We start from the raw sequence: 23,430 nt of genomic DNA, 5'->3' as shown, positions 1-23,430 counted from the left end.
AATTAAGCACTTAACAAGTACAGAGAAATGTTGAGAAAAGTTCTCGAGTTAGGGTTAAATTTGAAAGTGTCTGCAATTCTGCCCAAACATGATAGGAAACTGTGAATCAATTCAGCCCTGGAAAGATTCTGCAGGGCTAATGAGGTAGAATTTTTCTCAGCATGGTTTGTACTTATTAACAGGAGAGACTGCTTCTACAAGAATGAGATATACTTCAATAGACAGGGTGCAAGAATAGCTGCTGATGCAATCAAGGTAGTATTAGGTGGATCGGAAAACTGCTAGCTTGGGGAGGATACTCATACTAAAAGATTATCAATAGCTGCAGGTAGAAGTGAAATGATTTCTGCACTGCTTCTATTGGAACATGCAGCAGGGAAGGAAGCTGCTAGGGATTTCAAGGCTGCCCGTGGGTGTTATGGAACACGGAAATACACAGGCTGTGTTAGGGTAACTAAGAGTAAGAGCAGATGCAGGTATAATTGCATGTACACCAATTCTAGTAGCTTAGTAAATAATTTGATTAAATTGAAGTGCTGGTCAAGTCATAAAATGCAGACGCTGTGTGGATATTAGAGATGTGGTGTCACTCAGATATAAGGGATACAGAATTTGAATATTTGGAATACAATGTACAGAAAGAACAGGATGGGGAGTTATGCTCTTAGTTAAGAAGCACATAAAATCTAAGGCAGTGCATCAAGTTAACAAGGGTGTCCAGTGCAATGATGAACCAGACTGGTGTAACATAAGCAATGGAAAAACAAAAATAAGCGTAGGAGTGTGTTATAGCCCAAACGACTGTATTGAGTAAAATGAACATCTATACAGAGAAATAAAGTGGGCCAGTGAATCAAGATGACTTATAATACAGGATATTAACTTCACAGATATTGACAAGAAATTGTGGGTTCATCACTCACACACTAGCAAGACTTTTGTGGATACGAGATGACTGTTTTCTACAGAAGCATGTTAGAGAGGCAATAAGAGAGTAATATTCTTCATCCAATTATCAGCAGTGATTATTCATGCATCTGCAGGTAAAAGAATCAGTAGAAGCTATTAGGCTTTTCATACCAACTAAGAAATACAGTTCAAGGCTCAGACCTAAATGGATGTCAGATGAACTATTTGAGACATGTGAAAGAGTAGAAAAATGCATGCCAGGCATATAAATTGGAAGGCATATAAACTGTAAACATAAATGACTGCTATGGATAAAGGGATGGATAGTTAACTGGGAGAACACAGAGTGATTATTAAATGACACTGCTCTTTGTGTACTAATGTTATTAGTGGAGTCTCACAGGGTTCGGTACTAGGCACATTGTTGTTTTCTGCATTTATTTATGATATTAATGAGGGTATATCAGGTATAATGTCTAAGTTTGCAGATAATACAAAGTTTGGCACAGTGCTTAATAACCCTAATGAGGGTATGCTACTGCAAAAAGATCTAGAAAATTAAGGTAAATGGGCTGAGAAATGGCAATTGAAGTTTAACATTGACAAATGAAAACTACTGCAAATGGACAGCATTAATCCTACTGTAACATACCAACTGTGTGGTACTACATTCAGGATAGTGGAAAATGAAAAATGCCTCAGAGTAACTGTGCAATCTGATATGAAGTTCTCTGAGCAGTGCAGGCAGGCTGCCAGGCCAACGCTTGGGGTTTTGTCAATCTTAATCACGAATTTTGCTAGCAGGCATAAGGAGGTGATTATCTCATTGTATAAAGCAAAGGCAACTAAGGCCATGATGTGCCAAATCCAAGATCTGCTGGAACAGGTATAGATAAGTGCAACGAGATTGGTGAGGGGACAAAAGGGGAGTGCTCCTACCAATACCAAAAAAAGCTTCAGTTCTGCAAATTATATTGTCCAGACACTAGGCTCTAGTAAGGTGATCTGCTTGAAGTGTTTATGGTTTTGAATGGCTTGAGCTATCTTAATGCTGATGGAATTCTTCCTGTCATTCTGACTATGCACATGAGGGGAGCATAAATTAAAATTGAGGGAGGATAATTGCATAAGTTTGCTTTCAGTCAATGGGTTGTTGATTGCTGGAACAAGCTTGTATCTGCTGTTGTGGAAGTGGATAATTTGAAGAAACAGACAAACTAACAGAGTGGATGGATAGGTGACATGGAATTTTTATTTTTTTGATAATGCTGTATAAGCATGCTTTCTTGAATCATTTTCCCACTATTAATCTAATACTAAGGCTAATAACAGTAACAATGCAATTATCTTGCAATGTGGACTGGCAAAACTGATGGGTCAATTCATTAACAAAAATTCACAGTATTTTTTCAAAAAAAAATTCCAATTTTAAGTAGTTGTACTATTTTTTTTTTTTTTTTGCCAAAGGAAAAAGGTGGAACAAAAAGAAAAGATGAAACTGTCAAGTATATTAAAATAGTAAGATGGAGAAGGGTCAAAACAAGTAAAAAAGACAGATTCTCTTCTCATAAATCTTGTGAGTTTGCAGCAACGTTTATTATTTCCCAAATATTAGTTCAGTCCTTGAACTTTTTTTTATCACACCTTGTAATAAACAACTCATTATAAATCAAATTAAGTATGTGGTATTTTATGCATTCTTAAAGATTCATGTAATTTACCTTGTTTCCATAGCCATCCCTCTCGATCAGGATTGAAAAATGTGTGCATTAAGTCATTTCCATCATCTTCAGGTATTTTGAATGGTTCTTGTTTTATACTTTCATAAAGTCCCTGTTATTCATAAAAATAATAAATATTCCTATAAAAATATATCAAAACTTTGATATATGTAAGAATTAGCATTTACTACTTATCCATGCATTATACCAATAAAATTCTAAATTGTGAAATTATAATTTATTGCAGTTGATTTAATGAATAAATTTGCATAATATATTTGATCTCTGCATTTAATACACCTATTACAGATTTATTATTGGAACAAAATATTAAACATTAAAACATTTATTTCATATTAACAAACATGAGGCAGAAAATACAGTACAATGGACTATATAATATTGGATTATCTGGGGGTGGAATAACAGGGGTTTGCTGTGGTGTGTCGAAATCAGTCTAAATTTGAAAGTATTTACTCTGATGGGATTCATCCGCATGTTCAGATTACGAACCTGAGGGGGCATAAATTCAAACTGAATTTCAAATTCCACAAAGACAGTTGTAAAATAGATGTGCGGAAATTTGTCTTTAGCCAGCGGGTGGTTAATTGCTGGAACAAACTTCCATCTGTTTTTGTGGAAGATGATAACTTAAATAAATTCAAGGAGAAACTGGACAAACTTTTAGATCTAATGGTTGTGTGAAATTTTTTTTTTTTTTTTTTTTTGGCTGATGCTGCATAAACTCATACGTTTGCTTTCTTTGCATCATATGCCTCTATTACTAACTACTACTACTCCTCCTCCTCCTCTCTCTCTCTCTCTCTCTCTCTCTCTCTCTCTCTCTCTCTTAGCATTTTTGTAGACAAGACCTTTGAATTTCTCAGAAATCTAATCCCTATCTTTGCTACCTGCTAGTCCACTCTAGTCATCCTTCAGGTTTGCTATTTCAGTTGTATGCTTAATTTTAATTTTGTTTCTGAGTTTATTTTTAAATTTGCATCTGTGTGTATCCATCATATCAAATGGAAAAACATTGTTCCTTTTACCCAAGAAAAACTACAACTCATTAATAAACATGAAAAACATACCAAAGTGTCCACTTTAATGAGACTCTACTTGACTGCTTGAGACAAAGAGATGATGTTCTCTCCAACATGTTATGAAACTTACACATTACAATTTGCAGGATGGTAAACCAAGAGAAAAAAGTAAACTTCGCTGTTTTCTTTTCCAAAGAGCGTGTACTTACAAATTATATGTCAAGTGTGCTCACTATACTTTTATAATTATGAATACAGTATATATGTAGGTTTGAAAATAAATTTGTTTTTGTCACACTTACCAAGTTTTTCTTTTGTTATGTGGATAAATGGGATTTCAATTAGTATTAGCAAGGCCATATGATACAAGGCGGTGGACTTTTTCAATAATAGCAAAAAAAAAAAAATATATATATATATATATATATATATATATATTATGTGAGGTAAAAATTAGGCAAAAGTAATAAAAATAAATAGATATGGCTATGTAGCTATCATTAGAGGCAGCAAATGCACATCCTCCACATGATGCCTAATTATATCTGATAATTAAAATAAGTATGATATTTAAAATAAAAACATCAGCCAGTAGAACGGCAATAAAGCAGAGCGAAACAAAACGCAAAATAATATAAAATAAACAAACAGGGAAGGGAAGGTAGAAATAATAGGACAAAAAGGTAGTCGATAATCCCCGGTATAATTTGGTCAATTAAGTCATTAAACCCAATTAATAAAAAAGATATAAATTTAAAATAATGCCAATTATAAATAATTTAGCGGTACCCCCCTCGAAGGTACCAGTTCCAAAAGACGTGAAACATCACCAAAAAAGGGTTAAAGAAACTACCAAAAACTAAAATACCGCTAAATTATTTATAATTGGCATTATTTTAAATTTATATCTTTTTTATTAATTGGGTTTAATGACTTAATTGACCAAATTATACCGGGGATTATCGACTACCTTTTTGTCCTATTATTTCTACCTTCCCTTCCCTGTTTGTTTATTTTATATTATTTTGCGTTTTGTTTCGCTCCTTTATTGCCGTACTACTGGCTGATGTTTTTATTTTAAATATCATACTTATTTTAATTATCAGATATATATATATATATATATATATATATATATATATATATATATACAGTGTTGCAATTAATGTGAGTTCGAATAATGAGATATTTGATTTAGTGCAAATTGTATAATGATACCAAGTCGCGTTTTATGTGACCCAAAATTCAGTTAATACAAGGCTAGCACAGCTAGCCTCGCATTAGGTGCTGTTACACTTGTTTATCTTCGCATGTGCATGTGCTACTACCTGTTGTAATATAGTACATTAGTTTTCGTGATTTGTTTCAATCGTTTTAAGAAGTGTCCTTAACAAAATGGACAACAGGAAGATTCCTTCAGATAACAACACTACGAGCGCAAAAAAAGAAGAGGCTCATTATTAGATTAGAGCAAAAAATTCATGTGATCGAACGACATGAATGTGGTTATAGCAATTCTAAAATAGGATGAGATGTCGGAATTCCTGAATCTATGATATGGAATATTAGCATTAGCATTAGTAGAGGCATATGATGCAAGAAAGCAAGCTTATTCAGCATCAGCCAAAAAAAAAAAAAAAAAAAAAAAAGCACACCCCTCCATTCGCTCGAAATACCTGTCCAGTTGAGCCTTAAATTTGTTTAGGCTATCAACTTCAACAACAAGTGATGGAAGTCGGTTCCACCAACCAACCACCCGCTGGCCAAAGGCAAATTTCCGCACATCTATCCGACATCAGTCCTTCCTCAATTTGATTTATGCCCTCTGAGCTGATTATTCTGAGCAAGATGAAGAATCCCATTGGCATTGAGCATGCTCAAACCATTCAAAGCCTTATACACCTCTATCAGATCACCTCGCCGGTGCCTAGTCACCAGACTCTGTAATTTGCAAAACTTAAGCCTTTCTTCGTAAGAGCAACCCTTTGTTCCATTCACTAATCTTGTTGCCCTTCTCTGTACCCGTTCCAGCAGCTCTACATCCTTCTTGAAATGAGGCCTCCAGAGCTGTATACAGTACAGCTCTGGAGGCCTCATTTCAAGAAGCCTCCAGAGCTGTATACAGTACTCAAGATGTGGCCTAACCATTGCCTTATACAAGGGAATAATCACCTCCTTATCCCTGCTATAAAAATTCCTGTATATCATTGACAAAGCACCATGAGTTACTCTTGCAGCTCGTCTGCACTGCTCAGAGAACTTCATATCTGCCTGCACAATTACCCCCAGGTCCTTTTCATTCTCCACCACTGTCAGTGTAGTACCGCAGAGTTGATACGTTGCTCTGGGGTTACTGTTTCCCATATGTAGTACTTTACATTTGTCAATGTTAAACTTCATTTGCCACCTCTCAGACCATCTGTTCAACCTTTCCAGATCCTGTTGCAGCAGCATAGCGTCAGTGGTGTCCTTAACAACCCTGCCAACCTTTGTATCATCTGCAAACTTGGACATTAAACTTGATATCCCATCATCAATATCATTCATAAACACCGAAAACAACAACGGACCCAACACTGAACCCTGAGGAACTCCACTAATAACATTAGTCCACGTTGAGCAGTGTCCATTGATTACCACTCTGTCTTCTGCCACTCAACCATCCCCTTATCCATAGCAGCAATTTGCCTCCAATGCCACACTGCTCCAATTTGTGCAGCAGTCTTCCATGTGCAACAGTATCAAACGTTTTATATATTATAAAACATGCAGAGGAAATAAAAGAAAAATGTAAAGTTGCATCAGCTTTTTGTGGTTTGCAAACATTGACAAGGAATAGAAGTATTACCAGTGCTTTTTTTGTAAAAAAATAGGTGCCGGTACTCATTCTTTGCTATGAGGAAAAATTGAAAATTAAAAGGATATGAAAAGTACTCTAAATTTTTCCCCCCTGATATTGTTACTTTAGTAGTAATGTTTTTAGAATAAGAACAACAAATTAAGTATCTTAACACAGTTTATTAAGCATAAATTTATTATTTAAGTATATAAAAAAATAAGTAAACTGTGAGTAAAAGAATTAAAAATAAATTTCATAAAGTTTTTGTAGAATAATCCACATTTTTATTAAGTTCTCATCTGACATGCTATGCCAACTTCTTTTCCTCCTCTTTGTGTGTCACAGTTGCTGAATGACGTTTCCGAAGTAGCCACGAATCGACATATTGTGTTGGATCGAAGCGGGTCGGCGGTGGGCTTGCAGTTTTAAGAAACAGTAGTGAAGAAACCTTTTGTCATCAATGAAGTGCTGACGATCAGATTCATTTATGAAAATCCTTGCTCACATTCACTCGGTATCGTACTCAGATCGTTCATCAAATGCTTCAATTCTTCCGAAACCTTCTTACCAATTAGGTATCCACGAATCGCATTTAACTGTAATTGACAATTTTCTAACATTTTCACCAAATGCCAGCAATTCATATTTAGAATTATTAATACCTTTGTTGTCCTCTTCTCATCATCGGTATTGTCACTAGTTCTTAAATTTGAATTTTTTCTTTTCTTTTCTTTTTTTTTTTTTTTTTGAAATTGTCCAAAATATCGGTGTCATTCAGATATCTAGGTGCTGTGACCATGTAAACAGAGATGGGGAAAATTTACGGAAAAAATGTGGATAATGCACTTCCACGAAACAATGGACGATTATTTGTCGCTGTAAAGAAAATCACTTTTCTGATTCTTGAATGGGGCGCTTACAGTTGATTTACAGCGGTGTCCAACCTACGGCCCGCGAAGAAAGTGAACTAACAGCATTTTAAATTTTGTTAACTATCAAAAACATTTTCTAATTAAATGTTTTGTTCAGTAAATGTAATTGTGTATTGTACTTAATAATTTTTGAATATTTTCAATTTTACTCGCAACAAGATATCGAAAATGTAACACACTAAGGAAATCTAACTTTGAATTTTTTTGAATATGGCCCCTGTACGGGAAAAGGTTCCAGTGGTGTCCACTGGAAGGTGGGCCAGGCCCATTGGGAATACACCTTGATCTGCTCATTCTCGACCAGCACGACTTCTCCGTGTGGGACAGGTGGTCGAATAGGTTTTACCAGGTACCACTAAGTTGTAGAATGCTAATCCCTTTAGCTCTCTTAATTCGCGCAGCAGCACTAATTGCCTAAATTGTCCGAAGGACAGAAAAGTGAACAGGGCATACCGAGTTAATTCTCTCCTAATCCGTTCCCTATATGAAAATTTTCTTTGCTCAACAGAAACAATTTTAAATGTAACTTCCGAGGGGAATTCAAAATAATTAAACAGAGATCCGACTGAGTAATTTAGAATTATAAAAATGGTTATACGGTTTTATATAGAAAAAATCTTAACAATTGAATCTTAAGAACAAAATGTATGGAATATTACAAATTTCGAAGTGCATTGCATCCAAATGTCATGTCACACATCACTGTTAATAAAGGTGGCAGTATGCCATACCATTTCAAAAAAAGCACTGAGTATTACTATGATAGAAATGGAGCATCTTTTAACTGTATGGATTGAGGATTGTAATCAAAAACGCATTCCCCTTAGCAGAGCAGCCATTCAGGCAAAAGCTTTAATTTGTTTAAGAGAGTGAAAGAAAAATAATGAAGTAGAAGAAACGTTTAGTGCGAGTGTTGGTTGGTTTGATTGATTTAAAAATTGAGTTCAGCTGCATAATGTTAAAATTACCGGTGAGACGGCCAGTGCAGATGAGGACACAGCATCTAAATATCCTGATATTTTAAAAAAACATGTTTTTTTTAAAACATGTTTTTCTGGAATTTCTGGAAAAGGATGCCTTCCAGAAATTACATTTATAAGAAAGAAAATAAAACTCAACCTGGATTTAAAGTGCCTAAAGATCGCCTAACACTTTTATTGGAAGGCAATGCTCAAGGCAATTTTAAATTGAAACCGATGCTTGTTTATCGGTCTCCAACCATAGATCACTTCCAGTTATTTGGTGATCAAATAAGAAAGCATGGGTGACCCAAGTTGTATTCACTGACTGGTTTTCAAGCTATTTTTGCCCAGCTGTTGAAAAATATTGCAAGGAAAGCAACATCGCATTTAAAGTACTACTAATTTTAGATAATACTCCAGGTCATCCAACTACACTCGGTTCTTTATGTGAAAATGTAAAAATCATTTTTTTGCTGCCAAACACAACATCTCTGTTGCAGTCCATGGATCAAGGGACCATCGCAACATTTAAAACCTTCTACATAAGAAAAACATTTGAACAGGCAATTGCTAAAACTACAGAAGACGATGCAATTTCCTTAAGAGAGTTCTGGAAAAATTATAACATCAGACATGCAACAGAAAATATTCAGCATGCTTGGCAAAAAATAACTGCAAACAACATGTGGAGTGTGGAAGCGCACTTTTATTGTGCAAATAACAGTGGAAATAACAGTGGTTTTGAAGGAATAACATTTAAGGCCTCCTACATAAGAAAAAGATTTGAACAGGCAATTGCTAAAACTACAGGACATGATGCAATTTCCTTAACAGAGTTCTGAAAAAATTTATAACATCAGACATGCAATAGAAAATATTCAGCACGCTTGGCAACAAATAACTGCAAACATGTGGAGTGTGGAAGTGCATTTTGCCTCATTGTGAAAATAGTAGTGGTTTTGAAGAAAAAAACTTAACAAGGGGATAATCACCTCCTTTTCCCTGCTAGAAAAATTCCTGTATATCACTGACAAGACACTATGAGCTACTCTTTCAGACCATCTGCACTGCTCAGAAAACTTCGTATCTGACTGAACAATTACCCCAGGTCCTTTTCATTTTCTACTACCATCAGTGTAGTACCACACAGTTGATACGTTACTCTGGGGTTACTGCTACCCATATGCAGTACTTTACATTTGTCAATGTTAAACTTCAGTTACCATCTCTCAGCCCATCTGCTCAAATTTTCTAAATCCTGTTCCAGTAGCATACTGTCATTAACAACCCTGCCAACCTTCGTATCATCTGCAAACTTAGGCATTAAGCCTGATATACCATCATCAATATCATTAATAAAGACAGAAAACAACAATGGCCCCCAACACTGAACCCTGGGGGACTCTACTAATAAGATTAGTCCACGAAGAACAGAGTCCATTGATTACCATTCTCTGTCTTCTCCCACTCAACCATCCCTTTATCCATAGCAGCAATTTGCCTCCAATGGCACACTGCTTCAATTTGTGCAGCAGTCTGCAAAAGTATCAAAAGCCTTTCTAAGATCCAAATATATGATATCAAAATTATTCTTTGCATCCAGTTCCTTTGTAACCACATCATAGTATCCAATCAAATTGTTCCAACAAGACTTCCCCTTAACAAACCCAAACAGATGGACAGGTTTAAAGGAATTATACAACAAACAACTGAAGAGGAAAGAGGATACCAAAGGAAACATTAAGCATGATGAGAGAGAGAGATAAAAAGAAATGATAGAGAGGGATACAAAAGATACTCCACTATAAGAGAAAGCTGTAGGCAGGAAAAGCAAAAATTTCATGAAGAAAAGTGTAAAGAAATTGAGGATCTGGATAAAAAAAATGACACCACACAATGCATAGGATCATAAAAGAAATTCACCAGAAGGAAAGGGTCCCAGGAGGAGTTAAAGATAAGAATGGTAAAATATTATATGAAGAAAAAGACATCATGGAAAGATATATATATATATATATATGGTCGACCACTGTTTCGCAGACCCCCTTCTGGAACTAGTCTATGGACCCCCAGGGGGTCTGCAGATCGCAGTTTGGGAAATACTGGCTCAGATGATAATAAAAAGATCATTAAACATTGTACATAGGATTGGTGAATTTTGAAAAAGCTTTTAACAGAGTCAACCATGGGAGATTTCTCTATATGCTTAAGAATATGGGAATTGAGGGAAAGGATTTAAGAATTATAAGAAACCCATATAAAGAACAATATGTGGCTCTCAGAATAAATAACAAAATAACAGAATGGTTTGAGATCAAATGCAGCATAAGGCAAGGTTGTTTGATGTCACCCTCCTTCTTCAACTTATATAGCAAGGAATTAATTTCAGAATCTTAGAAAACATTAAAGGTATAAGAAAAGGTGGAACTAATTTTAACAGGATTAGATATGTGGATGCAAAGTAAGGTAAACTGCTTGATGGAAGCCTCCTCAACAATTCATGTTGAGAGAAATGGACCATAATCTGCCATGCTGGTCCAGTGCGGGTTGGCAGATAGACTGTATTTAGCAGTCAGGGGCTTGAACCCCAGTCTACTCAAGGAGCATGTGCTACTGTACTCTTTCTCCTGACCACTCGGCTACGGAGGCCTTCGATATGCGGATGACAATGTTATAATCACTGGAAGTAAATAAGAGCCAAAGAGAGTGCTCTTAACTAAATTAACACAATGGGGGAAGAGTATGAAATGAGATTAAATGTGAGAAAAACAGTAGACAGAAGGAACTCCCAAAAGATTTGTTCAAGAATTGGATGGAAAAGGCAGCTTTCTGGAAACACAAAGAACTGGTGAGGAGGAATGTAAAAAGAGAAATAAAGATGTTGAGATGCTATGTATGGTCAGTCTTCCTATATGGATGTGAAAAGACTCTGACAAAAGAGAGCACAAAGTAAAGATCAATTCTTTTGATATGTGGTGTGCTCAAAATGCTGAAAATTAAATGGACTGATAAGATCAGGAATGAAGAAGTTTGGAGAATGGGAAGTGATTACAGCTTATTGAAATAAGTGATGAACACAATGCGGATGAATGCTGAACATATTATGAGAGGGTCCTCTGGAAACTGACTAGTTACCAGCACTAGAGGGATGAATGGAGAAAGAGAAAAACAACAAGGGATGGCAAGAAGAGAATGACTTAGATGACTTAAAGCAGGGGTGGCCAACGAGTTGATCGCGGATTTAATTTTGGTTGATCACGACGAATTTTAAATATACAGTCATCCCTTGATTTGTGCACCTTGTGCAATGAAATTTTTGAGATGGTAGATCGCATCACAAATTAAGTTGGCCACTCCTGACTTAAAGGAATGGTCCAATAGGAAGAAAAGCTCTGGCAAATCATGACTGAACCTTTGACACAGAGATTGTACCTGATGATGAATGGTGGCAACTTTAGGGTGGAAAGAGGAATAAAAAATTTCATTTGTACAAGAATAATTTTGCTGACATTTTTGCTGACAATCTGAGCAATCATTTGAATCAAAAGATTTAAAACAGCAATCCAATTGAGCATAAGAAATCAAAATGTGAAATCAGATCATCTATTTTTGCATTCTTGTAATGCTAAATGGTATGTGTGTGTGCGTGTGTGTGTGCATGTGAGAGAGAGAACATTGCAGAAGAAACTATCACCAAGTTGTGACCTTAGGCAGCTAAAGGACCACCAACATTGACTGTGTACATTGAAGGGTGGATGGCCAGAAAAATATCAAGTGTCAGACATGTAGTTAGGATTGCCTGTTAACCTGATGGTTAAATGAACAAGCTGTGTGAGGTCATTAGTAACTGCAAAAGCCTCAACTATACCAACTAGATCCATGCAAAATAGAAAGTCAAGACCAGTTGAAGTTGTGAACATTAAGAGTTACCAAAGAAAATTACTTTGTCATTAGGACAGGCAGGTTCAAGAGGGAGTCAAAAAAGTTGTTAGTGATTTGTTGAGTTGGGAAAACAACAGAGTTAAAAGATGATCAAAAATGGGGAGATTTCAGATGGGGAAGTGCCATAAGTACCACCTTTTGAAGTGGTATCTATCATAGTGTGAATAATTACAGCAGCTGAGATGAGTGGTTAGTTGAGATAATTGATATTTGAGATTCCATCAAAAAAAAAAAAAAGTATGTGGAACTTGGAAGATTGCAAAAGGAAACACACATCAGTGAGATTGGAAATGAGACAATATATATTTATAAATATTTAATATTTTATAATTCATTTTATAAAATGAATTATGAAGTTTTTTGGGGGTTTAGATGTTTTTGCAGATAAATTTGTGTTGCACTTGTGTAGGTGAAGTGAAAGGGAAAGTCATTAATTGATAAAACTTTTGGACTACGCATAGCAAGAACGTATGTGGCCTCAGCAGTGCTCCCCGCATAGATGCTACTCAGTCAGACTTCCTTTAGTCACCAGTTGGCAGAGAAGATACAGCAAAATTATAAACCAGCTGATCCAAATGACTCCTAGGGAGCTACTAATAGTCAAGTAGACTACCTTGTGGCTGGGCTGCAAAAATCATTTTAAAATCTTTGAAATGTAAGGAATATTGGATCTCACCATGATGCCTGTCATGGTGCTATAGTAATGTGTGATGCTTGCTATAGTAATATACAAGAATCAAAGTATATTACTATAGCATGACCTAGAAAAATTGGACAGATGGGCTGAGAAGTGGAAACTGAGGTTAAACATTGATAACTGGAAGATACTGCATATGGGCAGCAGTAATCCCAGAAAAACATACCACTTAGGTATTACCACAATCAGGGTATGAAAAACAAGAGTCCTGGGGGAAATTGTACGGTCCAACATGAAGTTCTGAGAGGAGTGCAATCAGGCTGCTAGATCAGCTCATTGGGTTCCATCAGGGATATACGGGAACTCTTCAGCAGTGACAAGGAGGAATTATCCTACTGTATAAGGCAAAGGTTAGGCCACATCTTTCGTGCTTCATACAGGCCTGTATCTAGCTTCCCTCTTTTTAAAAAAGATGCAAATCTCTTGGAACTAGAGCAGAAAAGATCAACCAGATTAGTCAAGAACAAAGGGGACCATTTCCACAAAAGACTTTGGTTCTGCAAACTGCAGTACTTGGGAAACTAAGCACTTGGTTGAAGTTTTTAAATGGAATGATGATGGTATTCTAAATCTTTCTCAGGCAACATACAAAGGGGAACAAACTGAAAAAAGGATGGCTGCAGGATAGATATGTGAAAATTTGCATTCAGCCAGAGAGTAATTCATTGTTGGAAGAAATTACCATTTGGTTTTGTAGTTTTGTAGTGTGTAGTTTAAGTAAACTTAATTAAGGAAGAATTATACATCATTTTAATAATTTTAGAGGGGATGATGGACAGATAAGGTGGGTAGTTGTTTTTTTATTCTTCTCCTTTTTTTTGGCTGATGCTGTATATGCTTGCTTCCTTACATCATTTGTCAGTATTACTAATACTAATAATAATTTTTACCAGTAATATAAAATATGTTCCACTGGTTGAAACAGCAACAGGTTTTTCCTCCATCTTTGCATACAAAGCTTGGATTAATGAAGAATTTTGTTAAGGCTCTGAATAAAGCAGCAAGTGGATTCTGTTAACTAAGGGAAGTGCTTCCCAATTTAAAAGATACAAAATTGAGAGAAGGAACTTTCATTGGGGCTCGAAGATGATGTGGTTGAAACAAAGCTAAACAATACTGCATTAGCAGCTTGGTGATCATTTAAAGCAGTTGTGCACAGATTTCTTGGCAGAAGGAAAGAAGATAATTAAGAATCTCTGGGCTGCTTTGAAGAAAATGTCTTTGAAAATTCATTTTCTTCATTCCTATCTCACTTTTTTCCATCAAAATTTGGGAGATGTAAGTGATGAGCATGTGGAACACTTTCATATAGACATCCACAATGGAAAAGTGGTACCAAGGTTACTGGGATACTGCCACGATAGCAGACTACTGCTGGTTTCTTTAGATGGAAAGCAAATTGGACTATAAGAAACATTCTTGAAAGGGCACACATTTCTGAGGAAAAACAATGTATCTAGTATATAATATGTTTTGTTAAAGTTATTTTACAATGAATAAGCCTGATTTTTAAGATAGCATATGTATTATTGTATGATAATTGAGATTGACTGTTCATTAAGTTACTAAAATTTCAATATATCTTTCAATGGAGACATGATAGAGACATACTTGGTATTTTTAGAATCAGCAGTACAATTTCATTTAGCATCTGCAACTTTTGATCTGGAGGTATGGGGGGGGGGAAACCACAACTGTTGGCCAGTGCAATTTACAAAGGCATTCAAATATACAAAATGAGATAGACCAAATAATACTTTGTCTACCTAGAAGTGATCAACTCAGTCTTATTCATTAATCACAAAAGGTAGAGAGTGAGCGTGTAGTGTGTGAACAAGTGATTGTTTTGTTTGCTGGCATCGTGAATTGATGCCAGCAAATTAAACCACAGCTCCGGTCATGCTGGAATTCCATCTTTCTTGCCAAATTTCTATTAGTTTTGACATAATATTCCTATTAGATATCTTTCAATCAACCTGAACATCTAGTAATACCAATAATAGTAACTGGCTTACACTTCCTGGTAAAATAACAAAATGCCCTAAAAATTATACATAAATCCAAAGGAAGAGCACGTGCAATAACCTGTATAGCATTCGTGGATACTGTTTTACAAACCCATTATGTAGTTAATAACATAGATCTTGGAAATCAATTTAATTTATTCTTAAATTTAACAGTACTCACTCAAAAAAACCAAAGAGATGAAGCACATGACCTAATAGGCAAAAATATAGCTTTGTAGTAAAAGGAAAGAACTCTTCTATTCAACTCCCAGTCTTTTCTTGTAATTCTGACAATAGAGGCTGTAAAATTTTTAACTTTACTAGCGAAGTATTCTAAATGAGCAGTAAATGTAAATCTATCACCCAAAATATTTAACCTCAGGAACAAGAGGTATCTGTTTATTATCAATAACTACCCTTGGTGGACAATTGTAATCAAGCTTACCTATCGTAAGCATCATCACAGTTTTAGAAGGAGAAATCTTGAGTTTGTTATTCAAAGCCCAATGAGAAAGACTGTTCACCACTATCCCAATTTTATGTTCAATTTGTTGTCTAGATTTACCTTCTACCAACAAAACTACCAACGTCTGCAAAAGCTATCTCATGACACTCAGACTTATCAAAGGCTAATCACAAGTTTAAAACCAAGTTCCAAAACACTGATCCCTGAGGACATCCACAGTTTATAACCCTCTCATATTTCAAATGCTGGGACCTTACTATGAATTTTCTGTCACTTAAATGACTTCTTATTATTTTATATAGAAATTCACTAAATCATTGATGACATCCTCAGTAGAACAACCCTCTTTTAAAACCATACTCAAACTTGAATTTGAAATTTCTATCCAAAAAGAAAGATTCCAATCTTAATAGTATTAATTTTTCAAAAACTTAGCTAAATTTGCTAATAATGAGAATTGAATCGACTTCAATAAAGCAATCTTCCATAATGAGGGAAAAAACCCTTCAAGAAAACATTTATTAAATACATTTAATAACACATTAGAAATATTTTCAATTTCATCCAAACCTGGGGTCTTAATTATATTTAGCTTAGAGCACACAACCATTAACTCACTTAAATTTAACAAGTCTGTGTTGTTAGAACCCTGATAAGCTCTGTTTCCCCCCACCCCTAACCATAGCCTAATATGCAGTATCCTGTGCTTCACAGTTAGTTAAAAATAACTGATTAGTAATAGACTTGATAGTTGTATACCAATCACAGAATTCCATATCATCAGTTATGACAGTACTTATCAGATTATTAATATTAAACTTGTTTCTGAATATTTTAAATAATACATCTGACGGATTATTATTTCCAACAGACAACACTAAATCTTGCCATGCCCTGAGTTTATGAGAATAGATTGCCTTATGATACTGTTTCCTTTTAATTCTAAAAAGTTCCCTACTAACCAGGGCCTCAGCCATATCCAGACTTCTCAATCTCTGATACTTTTTCCTCAGGTTAAACATCTCTGATCTTAATACAGATAACTCATCAGACCACTATGGTACATTCTAACTCAAGCACATTCAATTTATAGAAACTGAGTTTTAACTTCATTTGTAATATTACTCCTAATTAAACTATCAAATCTATCCCAATTAATTTTCCTGGGATTAAACCTTGAGCACTCCTGCAAATGTATCTCAGTCAACTGTCCATCCATCAAATTAACATAAAACACAATTGACCTATGATCACTACTAGTAAAATTAGTAATTACATCCCAATGAAATAATCTCCTACTTAATTGGTAAGAGGATAAGGTTATATCAGAGCTCCCATGAACATTATCAAAAGTGTATGGTTTGTCAGGTAAATTTAACATATTCAAATTCTGACTCAGAATAAATTCCTCCATTTGAACTCCCCTAGTAACAGCTGTGTTATTATACCACATATGGGATTTAGCATTAACATCCATAGCTAGAAGAACATTCCCTCCAGCAATAAAATCCATAACACATCCCAATAGTTGGATGAAACAATGGATATTCACACATGGAGGACAATAAGCTGAGACTATATAAAAAAGACACAACCACTGTATTAATATGAATACATGTAATTAACTCAGTACAGAAGATTAGAAACCACTGTCACATTTACATTTTTATTTAATATCACTATTGCAGTTTTAGGCTTGACCTCTTGATATGAATCACATTGGCAGTTATTGAAAAATCTGTCACCCTATATGAGCCAGCAAATACTCCTCCAACATAAGGCTCCTCCAAACACAATATATCAAAACTGTTTTCAATCATGACTAACCTGGCCTCATCCATAACAATTCTAGCTCTCTGTCCATTTAGTTGTATACATTTCAAATGCAGCAATACCTTGCTTAGCACGGCTTCAAACAGCACGGTTTTAAATTAAGTTTAAGTTGAAAATTTACTGTACATATTAAAACTCATTCAATAGCCTAGACACGTATTCTACATATATGCTACATTGTCGTAGCCTAGAAACTCATACGTACATGCTGCAGTGCCAGCTCTATTGTCTCACATGCACATGTGCCAATAGCTCCCCTCAGGCAGTAAGTGGCAACGTGCAACAATGTTCAGTATTCTTAATTCCATCTTGATGGGATGACATGATAGCTTTCAAACTTTTAATTTCACAATTTATTTTTTACCCCTTTAAATATGATCAAAAATATATTTGCATCTTGGCTAGAAATCACTGCAAACAACATGAGTTCTGTTTGGCAGCATGTTTTGCCCCATTTGGCAAATGATTTCACTGGTTTTGAATCGCAAATTCAGGCAATTGCTGAAGACACTGTGAAGATTGGAAAAGACTTGGGATTTGAAACTTTGAACAATGCCAACGTATGTGGCGGCACTGACTCACAAGCAAATGACTTAGATCAGTGGTTTTCGACTTTTTTTTAATAATGGCACCATTAATTAATTAATTTTATTTTGTGGCACCCTTACTTAGTTTTCTGCCTGTTAGATTTGATTCTCTCTCTCTCTCTCTCTCTCTCTCTTTCTCTCTGTATATATATAATATTTAAAAAAAATGTTATATGATAGTTATTATAATAATATAAGGATATACCTTTTTATAATGAAATTAATACTTAAATTAAAAAAATAATGTTTAAATAACTTAAACCCAAATTACGTGGCACCCCTGGAATGTTGCTGTGGCACCCTGGTTGAAAACCACTGACTTAGATGATGCAACTCTCCTTGAAATTGACAAGCAAACTGCATATAAAAAAGAAAAAGAAAACAATTCTGAAGTGGATAACACTGAAGTGGCACCAAAAGAATTTTCAACAGGAGAATTGGAGAAAGTTTTTTTTGGGAGGGAAGGGAATTGACATGGCCTGCGAGGCAATTATGAATGGAGATCTGGATGTTGAATGCAGCATCAAGATACGGCAAGTTTTACAAGATGGAATTCGATGCTAAGAATTGTATGCCGAGAAAAGAAGAGGCGACTTCACCAGACTTTATTATTGAAATACCTAAATAAACAACCACTTCTTTCAAGCTTTTTTCTCATCTCTCATGATGTTACCTTTTTATTAATAAAATTTTTGCAATATTTTTAATTTCAAATCCTTTTAATTGGCTATCAAGCACAAATTGTGTATAGATTTATTATAATTTGTTTACAGACTGACACAGTCTGGTACACATTCAATTAAAACTCATTATAATTATACCTCAATCAGCACGGTTTCACATAACACGGAACAGTTTTGGTACCAATTATCAGTGCTATGCGGGGTACTGCTGTATACTCCTGGAATATCACAGCTAACATTTACTGAATTCAAACTACTCATTACAGATACACATACTTGCAACCTCCATAGCTCTGAGAAATTCAGGACATTTGGGATCTCTAATAGAATGATCACTTATCCTTCCATGTCTTTTACAATTAATGCAATTTGCTAGCTGATCCTTACTCTGGCAATCCTTGTAAACATGTCCTGATTAGGCACAATGCCCACACGTCACAGTTCCATGAGAACAAAATGTAGAAGAGTGTCCATAACCTAAACAGTTAAAGCATTTTGTAACAACTATGAACTTCAGGAACTTATGAGAATTATAACCAAGATAGGTTCTATCATTGCAAAAAATATAATTAATAATTTTTGGTGGAAAACTAATGCCCAATTGGTTACTTTAGGTTTTAACCCAGTGTTAAACCTAATGATTATTCCTTCTTTCACTTCCTGCTCACTAAAACCATAGTCAACTAAATTCTTGAAATACAGATCCTACATGAAAAATTAATATAGTCGGGGTTTCAGCTTTACCTTATTTGCTTTAATACCTTTATCTTGAAATTGCTCCAGACTGGCTATTCTGTTTAAATCTTCCAATTTCTCTGTCTCTAACAAAACCCCTTTATTCTTAACAGTACATAGGTTCCTAACCTCAACTTCCTTAAAATTCTGTTTCAGGGACTCCACCACAACTTCCTTAACTTTCTGATTAGTACCATATGGTGAGCCTTCCTCAGCCCTCAATATCAAAGTATTATTAATTTTAGACTTCACAACCTTTGGTTTTACATTGTCCGTTCTAACCTGTCCTTCATAGCAAAGACTTCCCTTCCCTTATCATTGACAAACATCTCCTGATGACATCAGATTTAAGCTTATCTGCATAAGATATCTTCTGTTCACTCCCCCCAATCAACACAAGTTACCCCCTGACTAGATCATCAAACAAACCTGCCCTAACTTGTAGCTCATCAATTTTTGCCTTCAACTTTTCGTTGTCGGTTCAAATTTTCGGTTCAAATTTTTGCCTTCAACTTTTCGAGTAATTAACAGCACCACAGAAATCATCTCATTATCCACCCATTTGTCCAGAACGAAATTTGGCACAGCCTTGGTCACTTTGTTGGCTTCATTAGTTGTGTAATCAATAACTAACTTCTTCAATTTAGACACTAATTCATAAATAGTGTTAACATCCACATACCGTTGACACTGTTGTGCATGGAAGAGTACTGTACAAATTGGAGTAGAATGGTATTAAGAGTAATATGCTACAATGGATAAAAGGGTGGTTGAGTGGGAGAAGACAGAGGGTGGTAATCAATGGGCACTGCTCTTTGTGGACTAATGTTATTAGTGGAGTTCCACTGGGTTCGGTGTTGGGCCCATTGTTGTTTTGTATATTTATCAATGATATTGATGAAGGTATATCAGGCTAAGTGTTGAAGTTTGCAGATGATACAAAGGTTGGCAGGGTTGTTAATGACAGTAATGGCAGTATGCTACTGCAACAGGATCTAGAAAATTTTGGCAAATGGGCTGAGAAGTGGCAACTGAAGTTTAACATTGACAAATGCAAAGTACTGCATATGGGTAGAAGTAACCCCAGAAGAATGTACTAACTGTGCGGCACTACACTTAGGGTGGTAGAAAATGAAAAAGACCTGGGAGTAATTGTGCAGGCAGATATGAAGTTTTCTGAGCAATGCAGATAGGCTGCAAGAGCAGGTCATGGGATTTTGTCAATGATATGCAAGAATTTTGCTAGCAGGGAAAAGAGGGTGATTATCCCTTTGTATAAGGCAATGGTCAGGCCATGCCTTGAGTACTGTGTACAGGTCTGGAGGCTTCATTTTAGGAAGGATGTAGATTTGCTTGGGTGTGTACAGAGAAGGGCAACAAGACTGGTGAGCGGAATGAAGTGATCCTTTTACCAAGAGAAGCTTAAAGTTCTGCAAATTGCAGTGGCTGGAGACTAGGCACCTGCAAGGTGATCTGATTGAGGTGTATAAGGCCTTGAATGGGTTGAGCATGCTGAATTCTGATGGGATTCTTCCACTTTCTCAGATCACCAACCTAAGGGGGCATAAAATTCAAATTGTTGTAGAATAGATGTGCGGAAATTTGCCTTTAGCCAGTGGGTGGTTAATTGCTGGAACAAACTTCCATCTGTTGTTGTGGAAGTTGATAGCTTAAATAAATTCAAGGAGGAACTGGACAAACATTTAGAGGGAATGGTTGTGTGAATTTTTTTTTTTTTTTTTAGCTGATGCTACATAAGCTCATACGCTTGCTTGCTTGCATCACATGCCTCTATTACCGACAATGCTGTTTGTGAATGTTTGCCACGATAATGTCACTTCCCCCTGATATTTGTGTCAGTGCTTGCCAACATCTCCAAAAAAGCTGTCTTTGTGTAAATCCAAAAATTCAGGGTGTATGCCTGGAATCTCACAACTGGGTTCAGAAAATATCTGTAATTCTTGTATTCCTTCCCTGATCTCCTGGATTTGAATGCTCTGATCTGCCACGTCAGGCTGACTCTGACTAGAATAAAAATTATCACCCCTGAGCTCGCTAACATCTGTCATACTACTAGTCCTAGCTACAGCAACAGGCGAGGAAGATTCCCCTCCCCCATAGAAGCCACACCAGTCTTTATACTTTTCCCCTTCAATAGCTTACTATCAGAACTTCTCTTACTGCCATCAGTATTTAGCCGGGGAACTCTAGAAGAAGGGGGAAGCAACCATCTCCTCTTCCTCCTCCCCTTCTGCACTTTCCTTCTATCCATTTGAACGGTTAGGAAAACCACAAACTACTAGAAACATTTATTATCTGAAATGAAAAGAGCACTATTTATCACTGTAGACTATCTCAAAGTAGATCAAATCCAATTATTCTTCCTATTAGACTTATTATCTTCTAGTAGATTGCTCACCTTCTAGTCAAAAACGAATATCAGAAAATCCACATTAACGATGAACGAACCGCAATCCAGGATGGCGTCGATAGCACTGTTAACGTGCAAAACATCAAGGTTACCAAAAGTAATTCCAAAACTTATTAAATATCACTTAACTCAGCAGTTAGTAGTTAGAAACAAATTAGAGACACAAACAAACAATGAGCAAACACTGGTGAACAATAATACCAGTAAGATACATTACAACAGTGCACCAACTGTAGAGCTAAGGCAGACACAATCTCACGGCTGTCAACAATCTCCAACACCCCTTGTCTACATCATCATCATGTATCAAATACATACATACATAGCATGTATCTATAATCCTGTTGTAAGGGGTCACCCAGACATGCATCCAGCTCCACCTATATAAAATGTGGGTAAAAGATCTCAAAAAAGTAGCCTGATGTGTTAGTATGTGTGTGTAATGTTATGTAATGTGAATACAGGCTACTTTGCCACCACATGGGCAAATACCACCTGGTGCCCGTCCCTGGCACGAAGAGCCTAATAATTCTGGGTCTAATAATTCTGTCTGTGCATTAAAGCCCCATATGCTGTTTGTTTGTTTGTTTGTTTATTTGGTTTTTAGGAGCATTAGCAACCAAGGCCATATTGCTCCGAGGATATGCGGTGGTCATTCCCTGACCTTTCCGCATCCTCCGTATTTGGTGATCACGGGCTTGAACCCGGGTCTAATCAAGAAGCGTGTGCTACGCACTGCTGCTCCTGCCCACCTGGCTACGGAGGCGCCCAACATATGCCCACACCCATCAGTGGTTGTGCAAGACTGATGGGTGCCAGCAATCTCACTCCTAGGTTGCCCACACCAGGGAGCCGCAAAAAAAAAAAATAAATAAATAAAATAAAATAATAATAAAAAATATATATATTTTTTGTCTAGCGATCAAAATGCAGTGATTCCCTGACCATTATTGGCCTTGTGGTCCTCTGTTGAGATGGGCCATAATGGTCAGTCTATTTTTGTTTTATTTTATTGTAGTGGTTTACATCTCTGTTGGTGATATTTCACATAAATTTGGACCTGGTGCCCGTCAGAGGGGGCGCCATTAAATTTCTATTTAATTGGCATTCTAAATTTTATGGATTATTATTTTATTATCTTTACATTTAGATGTTCTAAATTATCTTAGAGAGTTTCTGATGCAATATTTTTACTCTTGTTACCCCTCTTTTCCCTCCCTGTTGGCTTGATCGTTATGTTTAATTTTGTCTATATTCGCTCTTCTGTTTTGCCATGCTGCTGGCATTATTATTATTATTTTTTTATTTATTTATATATTTTTTAATTCTTATTCTAATTTATTTTTATTTTATATATATATATATACAGGCATACCTCGGTTAACGTTACCTCTGATAACGAAGCTTCGATATAACGAAGTCCGCAATTTCAAGCCCCATTTAACAAAAAAAAAAAAATATTCCATTTTTTAATCACCTGAAATCTAAACAAACTGAAGAAATTACGGAAACTTTTGGGGCTTCTCGTGGTTGGTTCGAGAAATTTAAAATACGGGCCAGGATTCATAGTGTAAAATTAACAGGAAACTTATTTTCAGAAGCTGAAAATAAGTTTCCAGAAAAACTAAAGGAAATAATTGAACG

At 35.9% G+C, this 23,430-nt stretch overlaps 1 protein-coding gene across 7 annotated transcripts in view; it reads right to left on the bottom strand.

Moving 5' to 3' along the window:
* Nucleotides 1-23,430, bottom strand: part of LOC150083093 (cytohesin-1-like) — a 491,792-nt gene that overhangs the window by 204,021 nt on the left and 264,341 nt on the right. For all 7 annotated transcript variants that reach the window (XM_090377032.1, XM_090377029.1, XM_090377030.1 and 4 more), the window contains exon 9: nucleotides 2,631-2,742. In XM_090377032.1, coding sequence (XP_090233158.1) covers nucleotides 2,631-2,742 — 112 coding nt within the window. The remainder of the gene's footprint in view (nucleotides 1-2,630; nucleotides 2,743-23,430) is intronic.

The sequence above is a fragment of the Mastigoproctus giganteus genome, chromosome 7 (assembly GCF_048544385.1).
Source record: "Mastigoproctus giganteus isolate SK-2022 chromosome 7, ASM4854438v1, whole genome shotgun sequence".
Classification (NCBI taxonomy): domain Eukaryota; kingdom Metazoa; phylum Arthropoda; class Arachnida; order Uropygi; family Thelyphonidae; genus Mastigoproctus; species Mastigoproctus giganteus.
The sequence above is the reverse complement of the archived record's forward strand: the minus strand, read 5'-3'. Positions and strand labels throughout refer to the sequence as shown.